We start from the raw sequence: 14794 nt of genomic DNA, 5'->3' as shown, positions 1-14794 counted from the left end.
TGTTTGCACATTGGCTAATTTCATTTGTGGGATTCCCCAACAGTTGTTAACCCTATAAAATGTCTAAGACTTGAGTTAGGTTTCTTTTGTAGCAGAGAACACTAATAACTTCCAGTTGAGTAGGCTGACAGGCTGGTATAAAACCTCCTCAGCTTACAACAAAACCTGGGGCAGAAAGGTTGTTGACCTCTGCAAACTTTTAATTCAAAGAAGCAGCCCTGGAGGGAGGCTGCTTATAGTTCTGCCTGATTGAATTTGGCAGCCTGGTACATGCTTGAGTCTTCACCTGTCAGTGTACAAAGTTTATTTTCTGAGAAATGTGAGAAAGCAGCTGTGATGTATAGCTAGCAAAAGACCAACCTTTTTCTGGAAAGCTCAATAATACAGAAAGCACATATGGATCATTTATAACAGAAGTGAATATAATTCATTAGTGTTTTTCTCTGTGCTGTCATTAAATTTAAAATTTAAATCAAACATGAGATAATTGGTTTTATTATTTTATATTATTCTTTTAAAAAATTTATAATATTCAACAAGACCTTTACTAAAGATTTTTCTACTTCTTGGTAAGTAGCCCTTTTTCAAAACAACTTTTTATTTTCTTACTATAGTAAACACGATAACTAGGGGGAAATTTGAGTTTCAGATAAACTTTCAGAAATTTGGATGCTTCTGTGAAGCTGAGCAGATTTAAATACAATACTTTCTTCTAGCTAACCGTCTTAGCTCATATTCTCATCTCATGTTTCAAGGTAATACTTATTTCATTCCGTTTGGGGGAATTCTAGAGGATGTTGTCATATTTAGGAGAGGAATTGGCCACAATTTAGCAGCTTCAGGGATGTTCTTCATTTCTTTGTAGCCTTCTATGATCATCTAATATCTTACCAGTTGGTGACTTTTCTGTCTGCACTGTTGCTTAGTTTCGTTTCAGCTGTTTCATTGCTTCCTAAATACCAAAATCTTTATTAGTAAGTCTATAAAGTTTATTTAAAAAAAAACTGAAAGGATCAGTTGGCTAAAGCAGCGGCTAGTTAATATGTTAGTATCTCTTCTCATGCTCTGTCCTCTCTCTGTGTAGATTCTATTCAGAGTAAAACAGAATAGCAGCTGCATGATCATGTTGGACTTGCTGGGCTGTTTTTGGAAAACTGTTGATGACCTTCCATAAATCCCTTTCTCTATTGTTGTCACTGTGAGGCTTATTTTCTGACAGCTCTTGTCTATGTTGACTTGCTTGGAAATTATCATGATCTTATTTCTGGTGTTCATTGCATACCATTTTTCCACAAAATATTATGAGACATAACCAGTTACAGCCAGAGAATTGCCACAGGTAGGCTTTGTCTGTCTCTACATGCATGCAAGATTTTCTGCTTGGACCATGCTACCTTCCTTCTTCATCTCCCCTTGATTCCATTCCTCCTCTGTCTCAGTTAGTACAAAATGATGGGTTACTGTGGGACTGCCACTTTTATCTAAGGCAAAATTATTATCAGCATCTGGATGTGGGTAGCTTTTTTTTGTGGCTTTTTTCCCTGTTCGACATGTAAATGTTTTGCTAACAGTACACTATAAATAGGCTGAATTAAAAACATTCTTTTCATCTTGTCATAGCACCATCAGAAACAGCATTACACCCATATGCAGTTCTCAAAGATGTACTTACTGCTTCTGACCCTCACATGCCTGTGTGGCACTGAACCTTCTCCTGGTTAATAGGAATAATGCTCTTTTTCATTATTTCTGCTATGGAACTGTAGTGGATGAGCTAGCCATGTTCTTGGCAGTTTTATACAGTTTACAGCAGAGGCCTTACTGACCCTTTAAAGCTCACCCTCTTGCAAGCAGTAACAAAGTGCATTGTGCATGCCACTGTCCTCAACTGGGAACCAAAAAAAATTTTTGTGAGGAAGTGGAAGCAGCTTGGGAAACAAAATTTCCTCCTCTTTGGATGGCACTGCCACATCAAAGTGTATATATGGTGTTACAGTTTTCTAAGACCCACACCTGAGGACAGCTGAAACCTTTGAATTAAGACAGTAATGATTCAAGAGAACCTGCATGAGTTATTCAATATCCTGAGCTCTGCAGTGTTTGCAAGAAGTGCTATACCATCCAGCAGAGAGATGGTATAGCACCACAGAAAGACCATGTGCTGCTTCCAGAAGCAAGAACTCAGAGACTGGATCTCTTTGGCCAAAATCTTGTTTCTCAGACTCTCTCCCATTCTTCTCAGTGAACTTCTAGAAGGTATTATTTCTGTCTCAATTCCTATAAGATTGTAGAATATACTACTGATAGGCCATACTGATCACATTCCCAGTTCAAAGCAACAGCCTGTATTCTTATAGCTGTGAACAAAGACATCCACCCAAGCAGTGGCCCATTTACACTGCCAGTTGCCTGTCAGTTGTCCTTCCTCCCTCACTGCAGGGCAGGGACCTCCCGCAGTCAGCCTGTGCCCTGTGTTCCTTGAAACCTACCTGCTACCCGCTGGGCAATGTAAACATCCACTCTGTCAAAGCCCAAATATTCCCAGCTGCTCCCAACTTGTTGCTGTGTTTGAGATCTGGTTGAGTGCTCTGTGGGGCAGTTCAGTTGCCTCTGTCAGGTCATACCTGTCAATTAAAGGGCTCTTGTCTCTGATGGATAAAGCTCACATCCCCATCTTCCTACCCTCCTGAGAGTACGCTAGTTTGTTAGTGATCAACACCATTATTCACACTTACACATGTTCAGAGAAAACAATTTCTTTCCCTACTGTTATTGTAATTAATTGAATTACAATTCTTTGTAATTCCGTGATTAGCCTGCATTCCTGCCTTTGGAGTTCTCAGCTACCATTAGCTTTGAGTTGCAGCGAGACTGAGCAAGGCTTTGGCAGTGCTTTCCTGTAACCTGACAACAGCCGGGGAGGCAGAGAACGTATCTGGACCATGCTACTCGGAGGAACTTAAATGCATGAGGCATGTGACTACATCATGGAGAGCAAAGTGCTATAGAGTAACTGTTCTTCCTCACTTGGGAAGAGGTGTTGAAGTATACACATCTAACGGTATATAAATGATTCACAAGTACCTTTACAGTAGATAGAAAGATGCTGTGATTTTAAGCTGTAATTCCTATGAGTTACATAGGAAAAGATGGATTACTCCCAACAAGAAAATGTATGCAATGCTTAACAATTTGAATGGATGAATCCTGTTTCATCTGTAAGATGTTTCTGATTCCTATTGCATGAAGGAAGAGGATGTGAGAAAGACTGCGTCTAAGAAAGCTTGGAGGTGTAGGCAGTGCATCTGTTGATGATTATAGGTAGGATGTGTGTCTGTGTGTGTGTTTGCATATACATACACATAGAGGTCCAAGTTTACCACTGAATATTAAAAGCCTTTATATATTGAAACATTGAATCTAACATCTAATCTAAATATTTTGATATTTCTAAACATAATTTTCATATATATTTATACATAGTATGTGTGTATGTATATATGCATGTATATATATACATGCACATGTGTGTAAGATTTCATTATAGTTTATCAGGCAAATATAAACAAGTTAAATATTTCTTTTTGAAAAAATTAAAGAAGTTACTTTTTTATTTGATGAACAGAAAAATATAGAATTATAGCTGCAGAGTACTTTTATATCAAAATCTTGAACATACTCTACTTCTTTCCACATGCTTTAAACAGATAAAATTAGAAGCAGAATTAAACTTTCAACTGCTTTATCTTAACCTCTGTGGCAGAAATATTTAAAGTTAGGGACAAAGTTATTGTTTAGTAATAGACAGTAAGCTTACTGTAGGTGCATGAACAACAAAAGCTTTGCCTTGAGAAAGTACAAGTTCTTTGATGTTTTTAAGGACTGTTTTAAGTAACATCTTATTTTAGCTGCTTGTATGGGACACAGTTTTGGTCCAGGATGTGTTGGTTTCAAAAAGGAAGGAAGGAAGGGCTTGAAACAGGCCTCTCCCCCTTTGTAGCATATGCCTCTTGGGTGGAATTGGAAAGGGCAAGAGGTCTCATGTTGCAGGGTCATTTGTGTATTTCCTTCAGCCTTTGGCATGTCATGAGGCGTTTGCTGTGGGATCTCAAAATACATCTTTTCTCTTATAACCTTTGCTGTCAGATTTAGTTCCTTTATTTGCTCCTTGTAGAGTTATTTTACATGACATTAAGGTTAAGTAGAAGCTTTTATTACTGGTATTTTTGATGTGTATGAATAACCTCCATTCAGAAACAAATTTGTCAACCTTTTTTAAAGTGTCCATTGTAATTTATGTGTGAAGGGAGGTTTCTATGGGGGGGGATCTAGATTCAGTACACTCTCTCCAAAAGAAATTCAAAGACTGCAATATATATATGTGTATGTGTGTGTGTGGGTGTGCGCGTATGTATACATGTGCCTGTGTATTTAAAGTACATAGTTGACAGCTGAGGTAAGTTATTTTGAAAAAGAATGATGCTTATTACAGATCATTTGCACAGAAGCATGGAGCTGTGCCTTGCAGCCTTGCACACTACCAGTTCATTTTCACTTGGAGTTGCTTTGTGTCACTCTTCCCTGCTCCCCTTCTGGGGCACCTCCTGTGCTGCCGGGGAGCCCAGGCAGCACCTCCCTCCTCTGCCTCAGACACTCTTCGTCAGCTAGGTGACCATTTCTTTTAAAAAACAAACAAACAGACATTGATTTTTAAAAAGTACACAATGAAAAAGTGAATTTTCTTGTGTCCTGTGTTCTAATGTCCTGTGTAAAAGTCAACATTAGGTCTTTTCTTCTTCCTCTTATCTGTACTTGTGATATATTAAGGAGCTCACTTGTGTTCATGCAATTCCACCAAATTCAGCACAGCTCTTCATGTAAATCAAACTGTAGCTGTGTTACTCCTGTGCAGAAAAGTTTGCAGAACTCCAAGCATTGCTGTATGAAAAGTCAAGATTTGGATAGGAGCATATATTGCTAATATGCTGTATTTAATCTTGACAGTTATAGCTCTTTTTAAAGAAAGCTGCATATTAAGAAGTTTGTCAACACTGTAATTATTCAATGTTCAAAGAGTTAATATAATTAAAGAGCTTTTCAAATGGTTTTCTACTGATTTTATAAGCATATGTTAGGCTTTTCCTGATAGTTTATTTTATGCAGTAACCTGTTTATCAAGTCACATTTAAACTTTAATATTATAGTAATATATAATTCTAGATTAATAATATACAATGCATACTATTATGTGTATAAATATATTAGAATGTATTAGTATTACTATTAAGTTATTAAAATGTGTTTAAAGTCTTATCTGTTAATTTCTGCTTCAGAAGAGGGCTATGCTGGTTTTAACAGAAAGGTAGGCAGTTGTGCACCTAGGAAAGGAGAACGTTAATTGCAGGAAGATTGAATTCACGGTAGAAAATAGAAATGTTTATGAACTGGCCTATTTGTGTTTCTGTGGTGGATGTTAGGCAAACATGAAGAGTTATTTTGGCTGCTCTGCAGGATATGCTAATTTATAACAAATTAAAAATAAAAAATTGAAATTCACATATATGTAGACAAAAAATGCATATTTAATGGCTCCAGGAGTGAATTTCTAATTCAGTGTCTGAATTTGAAGTTATTTGAGGGTTGTTTTTTACTGTTCATATTGCATTGTATTATATAGTAATAGCATTCTGCTTAATATTATTTCTACCACAATTATTAAAAAAATAACATAGGGAGATGATAAAAATTTGAAATTGTTTTTGTGTTCAATGCAATGTGAACAAAAATTGGTTATTGTTTAACAGAACTTACCAGATGAGAACTGTGTAAGTTTTATTTAGATTGAAACTTTGCCTGGCAGGACAGTTGTTTCACCTTGCATGCATGGGTGTGGAGGAACTGAAAAGGAATGGGTGAGACGAAAAGCAAACGGAGTCTGAAGAATGACTTTGGACACGGGTGGTGTCAGAGGACTGAGCAAATGCAGTGCCCTAAGTGCCAGGAGCAGAGCAGGTGGGGTCAGCTGGCTGGTCTGTGACTTCCAGGGGTCTTCCTGACAGTTGCAGTAGATGTCTGCAAAATCTAAGCTTTGATTTTTTCAGAGGGGAAAGAAGTGAAGGAATACAAGGCAGATTAACTATCTAGATTGATTATTTGATCGGAAAGTGTTAGAGAAGTAACTACTCCAGTAAAGATAATTAACTGAAAGCAGGGGTGGATCTATCACTGTTTGAGTCAAGGTGCTTTAATACTAAAATCATAACAACAATGATTATAAATTTCAATATTGAGTGTAAGTGAAATGATAAACAGAGTTTGCAATAAAAGGCTGGCAGTGTGTTTAGTGAAGGTTCAGTGAAGTATCTGTTGCTTGGTCAGGGAAGATTTGATGCTTCATGCCCCACCATCCAGTAGACACTACCTGAGTGCTCCATTGTTCTCTGCAAGAGCTTTGCAATGTTCTTTTGTGTAAAGTCTAAAATAATTCAAGTTACCATCTTCCAAGGCATGCTTCAGGGCTAATCTCAGTTTATTCTGCCTGCTTTTGGAGAGATGAACACTGTGTTATAGGCAGAGGCATGACAGAAAGGATTAGTGTTCATTAGTTCTAAATCAATTAGCAGAAAACACCATGTGTGCTGGCCGGGAGGTGGTACAGAGGACACCCACCATCACAAAGAGCAATTTAGAAGTGGAAGAAGGCTTTAATTGCAGATGTTCTGCATCTTTTTCCTTCACTAAAATTTGATGGGTCGGAGGCATAAATCAGGTTTAAGAGGAAGAGTTACAGAGCTTTTAGAATGTGAAATGCTTTTTAATTTAGTGTTGGCTATATTCAAGTGGCTATATACCACAGGTTTTAAGTAAATGGCTTTAATTTTTAAATGAACACAGATGGTTTAGGAAGAGAGGGAAAGGGAAGTTGGGAAGTGAAGTAAAATTTAGCTATTTTGTGATGAACTACACATTTTTGCAGACATGAATGGTAATACCTTCAGCATACCAAAGAGAAACCTAAACATCATTTTAAATAGCTTTACATGCTTCTGAAACTAAACTGTCAGACTGAATCTCTCTCAAATCTGAAATGTAGTTCTTTGGAAGTCTTGTGTTAAAAGTACAGAATCTGAAGCAGCTCTGCAACAGTATTGCTAGGGAAAAGTGTGCAAGATAGTCCTTTAACTCTGCTAATAGAAAATTTCCTGTATGTAAAACCTGTCATGCCCAGCTCAGAGGAAGATGTGACTCCTGTTTGTATCTAGTATCATATTTTGAAATGTTACTCTACCTGTTTAGATTTTATATTTTATTTCCAATTAGGACAATTAAAGGCTGCTATACAAATCTCCAAACACCTTTTCTAATAATTTAAAATTACACCATTAAATGCAAATTTATCTTTCAAACAACACCACTAAATGCAAATAACATGTCTACACATTGGTGATGAATTATTATTGAATAAACATAAGGTCTCTTTTATATGCATTTGATGTTCTAGTAACACAAGTCTAATGATTATTTTAGTTTAATATTTAGTATAATATCTGATGGATTTTTACACAGCCTTATGACTTTTACAAAGCGATGTCAAGGAGAAAGTCAGAGACAAAGTGAATTAATCCAGCTCTGTGCAATATAAACATATAAATGTTAAAATTTATGCAAATCAGAATTTCATACAAAATCATGAATTCTGATTTTGGGCTTTTAAACGTCCATGTTTTTGGACAAGCACTTTATTAAATATCTCTTATATATTTTTTATATGAGAATATCAGCCAGTGCAGTGAGAAATGAAGGCACTCAGCACTTTGCAAGAGTGAACCTGTCACCGTGTGCTCTAGTAACACAATTTACTTTCTTTTCCTTTGGGTTTGCAGGCAGGAGCTTCCCAGGTCATCTTCACGAATCCACTGGAGATAGTAAAGATTCGGTTGCAGGTAGCAGGAGAAATTACTACAGGACCCAGAGTCAGTGCCCTCTCTGTTTTAAAAGATTTAGGCCTTCTTGGTCTTTATAAGGTATGTATTCCTGCTTTGAGTGGCTTCATCACAGCTCTGTTAACTTGTTTTGTGCTAAACTTAAAATAGTTGAAACAAAAACTGCTTTAAAAACAAAGAAACCTTTTGAATTTGAAAACAATCTCTTCCTGCAGGGCAACCCCTCAGTAGAAAACTGAAGAAAACCCACTTTTATATTAATGGCAGTGGGATACATAAAAATACTCTCCCACTCTATCCTTTGGGCTTTTATACCAAGCTACAGGGAGTCCTGTATTGCAGACCTGCTGGCATCTAGCACAGATCATTTCATTTGGTGGGGTTTTGTGAAAAGTTTCTTTAGCTTTCCCTGTATGCTTTTCTTACATTTATTTTGAATCTCTGTTATCTCTATTGTTATCTTTGCAGTAGGGTATTCTCTTTGTCTTAATAATTTGACTGCAGTGAAACACTAGTGGAGTTTAGTAGGATTCAGATCTTTAAGAAGTTAAGTGGTGGGATTTGTCAATAACAAATTCCACTAAAAAAAGCCCACACTGTACAATACTTTAGCAGAATGCCAGTCAACAGATTCTTTCCCTGCAGGTATACTTACTACCATCATTACAGATCAGATGTAATGGAGCAGAAGCTATTAGCTTCCTTAAACAAGGAAAAGTATTTCTTACTGTACCTTTTGCCAGTGCAAGGGGTAATACATTAAATTCAGCAGTTAGATCAGCTGTGCACTTACAAAAGATCATTTTACCTGATTTGTCCATAGGTCTGCAATAATATTATAAAAGTGTGCAAATTTATCTCTAGAGCTGCAGCTTTTTTTTTTTTTTTTTTTTTTTTGAATTCTGTAGATCAGATTCATAACCATTACATTTCCTAAAGATCACAGATGTTTTAGTACATGGGACAAAAGTATTGTTTTTGTGTGCAGTAATTAAACAACTGAGCTTACTAAGAATTCTGTTGATTTTTAAAATTGCATTAGCATTTCTGAATAACTGTAAGAATTCATTTTACAGCATAAAATAACTGACTGAAAATCATCAAAGGAAGATTTTTTTTTTTTTAACCACTTCTAGCTCTTTTACCAGGTCTTCTTGTTTAGCCCCACACAGGTTTCATAATGTGTGCTATCTGTTCCTCTTAATATAACTCCAAAGAGTGATGTGCCTCAGGTGGGTCTATTGTGTGGAGGCTGTCCTGGAGTATGGTAGTGGGGAGTTCGCGCAAAGAGTGTTTTTGTAACATATAGGCCCCCAGGGGATGCAGATGAGATTTTTTTGACACATAATCACTTATCTGAGCTTTGTACAGAAGGACTTAGTTTGTAACAGATTCATGACTGGAGTTACTAAAAGAGTGTTAGATATGTTTTATTAAGAGTATTTCCACTTATTTTACAGCATGTGAAGTTCTGTTGAGGAATTCTTTAACACCAGGTTTTGGCCAGGAGCTTCTTCTTACAGTTTTATCATAGGCCTCTGGTTTTGTCTCCATGTTTCTTTCCCTTGTTTAGAGACCCTCCTTTTGCCCCTGTTTCCCTCTGTTGCTAGCCTTTCAGTACAGCTGCTTCAGTCAATCAACCAGATGAAGATTAGGGGTGATGAGAATGAAGTCTACAGGCTAACTGGTATCTCCTAAATGTTTTTGGGATTGATGGAAAAAACAGTTTGCTGTCTTGCTGCTTCTGTGGCTGTGGGTTGTTGTCAGCAAGACATAAGGACAGACCTTTGCTGTTTTCTGCAAGTCACATTTGGACATGCCATGTGTAAAAAATATTTATCCTAGGTAGTGATGTCAGAACTGATGTCAGATGTTGCTTACCAAACTTAGAAATGAACCTTGAATCTTCCTTATTCTAGAAACTGTTATATTAGATGTGCTTTATTTTTTCAAGGTTCAACTCTACATCTTCTGTTTCCTAAAACATTTTATTTTCTGTGTTATTTACCCAGCAGATCAAGAGATATGGTACTTTGTGGGCTTAGGCTGCTTGCTGGATATCAATTTTAACCTTATTTACATCATTTATTTGTATTATGTCTCTTTTCTATGTGACAGGGTGCCAAAGCATGTTTCCTCAGAGACATTCCCTTTTCTGCAATTTACTTTCCTGTTTATGCTCATAGTAAGCTGATGCTTGCTGATGAAAATGGCCATGTGGGAGGGCTTAATCTCCTTACAGCTGGTGCCATTGCAGGTAATTTTACAGAACGTTTTCTAGAAGTAATTTTTTTCTTTTAGTAATATTTAATATTCATTTGGTAGCCTCATATATAGGAAGGGTTCTGTACCATTGTATCTGATTTAATCTAAATTTGATCACTGTTATCCTTAGTGGGAGGCGATGTAATTTTGATGAGAGCTAATTACATTTGCATAATGTGGATAAACAGCGTAATGCAGCTCAGCAACTTGTAGTCAAATTTGATCTGTCTGTCTCAATGGGGTTTTACTTGTTACTGTGCTCTCTGACTTGAAGGCTAATTTGAATCTTTGATGAACATAAAATGAGGTATGATAAGAGGTAAGAAGAAAATGACTTATCTAGTTTAGGGTTCCTGAATAACTGGTAAGAAACTTAGTTCAAAAGTAATTGCCAAAAATAGAGTATTAATTTGTAAAAAAGCTAAGGTTAAAATATCATATGGTGAAATTTAAAATATTTTGAAGACTTCTAAAAAATGCTTAGTATAAACTGAATATATAGCTGTGATAAAAACTTGTTTTTACTGAGCAGTAAGTGGAAGGAATTGTAGTGATGGATATTTAAAAATGTGGATGCAGACAACCAGCTTCTATGCTGCTGAGTGTAAGGTGACTGATAAAAAAACAGTTAGCGGAAACCTCTCAATCTTGAACCATTCAGTGCTGGCTTCTGTGTAGTTTAGATAGGCCACTGGGCGAAACAGACCTTTTACAGTAGTTACAGTTGTAAGGAATCACGATACATCTGTGGATCATGCGCACTCTGTTTGTAAAAAGCAGTTTCCCATCTTGGACTTGAAACAGAGCTTGTTTGCTCCTGCTCTTTGCCAGTTGGCTACTTTTCTTATGTCAGAGCAAAAGGGAGAAACCAATCAGGAAACTAGTAACAGATTTGTAGCCCTGTTTAGTCTCAAGTAACGCAAATCTGCCAGAAATGGGGAAAAAACTTAGCTCACTGTACTCACAGAAGTACATACAAATATTTTTGTTCGACTTGGGTCCCATAGTAAAGACTGTTTTTATTTTTTTGGTCTGCAAACTTCACAGCTTTTTTAAAATTTGCTTGATTAGTGTTTCTGAGTCATTCAGATATTATGTGAGGAACCCTATTAAAAATGTCTGTATATCTTGTAGGCCCAGTTTCATACCTTCTACAGGAATTTGCCTTTCTATACTGCAAATTTCAAATTCCTGATTGCTCAATCTATTCCTGTTATGCATGCCCAGCAGGAAGAATACAGTACCAGTGTTATCTGTCTGCATATGGTTGCTGTTAGTGAATGGTTTGTAGGCTTAACTACATTGCTCCTGTTCTCCTTTAAAACCTTCTGAATTTATCAGCAACACTTGTGAGAGTTCATGATCACCTATGCAAATCACTGGCTTTTTAAACTTTTCAGTCCACATTAATCAAAAGTTCAAAAAAATTCTAAATTAATTTTGAAATTCTAAGTCAGAAGATGGTTTCTCTTTTTAAGAGGTTGAAATTTTTACAGCTGAACCCTGTAAGTATTCAGAAATACCTTGGATGACACCCACAGTTATATACTGTTGAGTACATTTCTGAAAACTTTCCCCAGTCCTTTGAATAGAAAGCTGAGAGTGGTGCCCTGGAAGTGGAGCTTTGTTCTTTCATCACTGTTGTCTAATATCATGCTGTTGGTACTAAGCAGACTTGTAAAACACCGCCAGTGTTCTCAATCTTTTTTATGTCTTGCCTTTTGAAGTAAGCAGGATCTGTTCTCCTACAGAATAGTCCAAACAGCAGTACAGAAACATTTCTGTAGAATAGGTTCTCAGGTTCCAAAATCAATCATCTGTATAATTTTCAAAATATTTTGTAGGATATTAAAAAATACAGTGAGGTTGCACCACTGACTTCTGTCACAGATATCATTCTTATTGCATATATCGCTTACATGTGGGTTTAAAAATGCCTCTTTTACGTAATTGAAATTATTGTTAATGACACACCACTAGGAGATGTTGAGAGAATAATTCTGGTAATAGTTTTTATTTCTTCCTTTACCATCAATCAGCTATAGCCTTTAAATTTAGAAGAAACTCAAAAGGATTATACTAAGAACAGTTTATATTAGTGTCAAGTGTAAGAACTTCTGTTTTTAGTAATCTCTAATTCTTACAAAAAAGATTGAAGTTTACAGTTGCATTTTTCAGTGTAAGAAGTGTTTCATCTTTTATGAGATTCTTCGTGCAAATTAAATGTGGTTTTCTTCTAAAAGGTGTGCCTGCTGCTTCTTTGGTAACCCCTGCTGATGTCATCAAGACAAGACTGCAAGTGGCAGCTCGCGCTGGTCAAACAACGTACAGTGGAGTTATCGACTGTTTTGGAAAGATTCTTAGGGAAGAAGGCCCTTCTGCTTTTTGGAAGGGAGCTGGAGGTGAGGAATGTACTCTAAATATTAAGACTGACCCCAAATCTATGAATTAATGCTTGCTTTGCTAAGGACTCAAATTAGAGCAATATTTGAAAGGTCTGATTCTGAAAACTGTAACTTAATATTTTGTTGTAAATGTTTAGCTTTTCCTGAGAAACTCCCTTCTGTATTTGACATGATTTGTAATATTTAACAGCTCGCGTGTTCCGATCTTCACCCCAGTTTGGTGTTACTTTGGTCACCTACGAACTTCTGCAGAGATGGTTTTATGTTGATTTTGGAGGACTGTAAGTCAAAAATTTCTTTTTTAACTTGCACACAAAATCTTTCAAGTACAAAAATCCTGTTTTTTCCATGCATGGGACCATTTAAATGTGGTGGCTCTGAGTAGTGGTACTTAAAATTATATTATACTATGCAAACCCCCCCCCCCCCATCTTCATATCATTGATAAAAGGAAACTTGCATGCTACCTCTATACAAATAAGGAACTAAAAGTCACTTTCATATTTTCATACACTACATAAAATTTGTGTTTCCAGTGTTGCAGGGCATATTGTCCCTCTCATCTGTGTTACTGGAATTTAGAAAAAAAATAGTTCTAGGTACTTTAAAATAATTTACAAAACTATCAGTAGAAGTGTAATTTCAGTTTGGGCCTCAATTTCTTGTTAAGTAGTGTTCTTAACCAACCTTACTTGATGACAGAAATGAATGACTTAAAAGTCAACTTTAATGATCCTGCATACTCAGACAAAAGCTTTAAGTGGCTTACTCTTGATTTTATAACATTATTTAGGCTAAAAAACCCCACTTTAAATAAAACAAAGGTGTTTTTTCTTCTTCTTTCTTCAAACAGTAAACCTCCTGGATCAGAACCTACACCAAAAACTCGCATTTCAGATCTGCCTCCTATTAACCCTGAGCACATAGGTGGATACAGACTTGCTACAGCTACTTTTGCTGGTATAGAAAATAAATTTGGTTTATATCTTCCAAAATTTCGGTCTCTTGGTGCTGCGCCAGTTCAACAAAAAAAGTAGCAGCTGAATCCTGAAGAGATGTTTCAGTCTAACAAAGTCATGCAGTGGAAAAAAAATCACAAGCATAGGACTGTATTTGTCCAGTCAGCTGTATGTTGATCTAGCTGAACTGAGCTTACAAATCAAATTACTCCTTTCTAATATTAGTATACATACCTACCTTTATTTGTTTATAAACTAGTCATTTGCACTCAAAAAACCTGATTGATGCTTTGGTTCTATACCTTGTTTTTAACCAGTGGCATGAATCTGCAGCCTAGACTTTGCCTTGCACAGCTTGCTTTTAATGTAACTGTACATATTGTACATCTCTGTACAGAGACATCATGGCATCTATCTATATACATTTATATAATGGGTATTGCAGTTCTAAATAGTTTGAAATGTACAGAATGTTTTGAAGGTGTTTTGTTAAGAATCATGTGACAATAAAACATTTAAAAACATTTAAGTCACTTCACTTCTTTGTATTTATAGAAAAGTTGTCCAGTATGATTTTTTTTTTTTTTCACAGATCAAAGGTTAAGATTAGATGCAACCATTTAATGAAGGTATGGTACAGTATGTAGCCTTTAAAGGAATGCATTCCACTCTTTGCTGTAAATAGCTAAGGTATTAAAATTAAAATCAAGAGGACTGGTGAATATTATATGGAAACTGAGCGAACAACTGTGGACAAGTCTTGCTGTTGATGCATTTGATCTCCTGCATGATCTAGGAAACCATTCTACTTCTATAACTGTAGTAAAATGACCTCTAATGGAAGTATAATCCTCCCTCGTTTTTGTCTTGAAATACATAAGAACTAAGTGCTTTGGAAACTAATGCATGGGGATCCATGTAAGGAAAATAAGGAATTACAAGCCGCTTTCCATTCTGAAGCAAAAGTTGAAAGCATTCTCTTTATTTATAGATTCTTTCAGCGTTAAACATCCTGGAGCTCAGTGTACCTCAGCAGTATAAACTGGTTTGTGGTTGTTATTTTTCTGCTCAAGACAGCAGGTCAACACAGAGTTTTAGGTAGGTATGAAAAAAACAGGTTTTTGAAAAACTGAACACTACAAACACAACCAAGCCTTCCTTCAGCTCTAGCCTCTAGGCAAGATGAAGAATCTTTTGCTGCTGTACAATATTTAATGATCTA

The 14794-nt window shown here is 36.3% G+C and overlaps 1 protein-coding gene across 8 annotated transcripts in view; it reads left to right on the top strand.

The window, feature by feature from the left end:
• Window positions 1–14096, top strand: part of SLC25A12 (solute carrier family 25 member 12) — an 87941-nt gene extending 73845 nt beyond the window's left edge. For all 8 annotated transcript variants that reach the window (XM_064514950.1, XM_026093201.2, XM_064514949.1 and 5 more), the window contains 5 exons: window positions 7884–8024; window positions 10062–10200; window positions 12452–12610; window positions 12804–12894; window positions 13467–14096. In XM_064514950.1, the coding sequence (XP_064371020.1) occupies window positions 7884–8024; window positions 10062–10200; window positions 12452–12610; window positions 12804–12894; window positions 13467–13650 (714 nt within the window). In that variant the 3' untranslated portion in view covers window positions 13651–14096. The remainder of the gene's footprint in view (window positions 1–7883; window positions 8025–10061; window positions 10201–12451; window positions 12611–12803; window positions 12895–13466) is intronic.
• The last annotated feature ends 698 nt before the right edge of the window (window positions 14097–14794 follow it).

This window comes from Dromaius novaehollandiae, chromosome 7, assembly GCF_036370855.1.
Source record: "Dromaius novaehollandiae isolate bDroNov1 chromosome 7, bDroNov1.hap1, whole genome shotgun sequence".
In the NCBI taxonomy this organism is placed as follows: Eukaryota; Metazoa; Chordata; class Aves; order Casuariiformes; family Dromaiidae; genus Dromaius; species Dromaius novaehollandiae.
The sequence above is the reverse complement of the archived record's forward strand: the minus strand, read 5'-3'. Positions and strand labels throughout refer to the sequence as shown.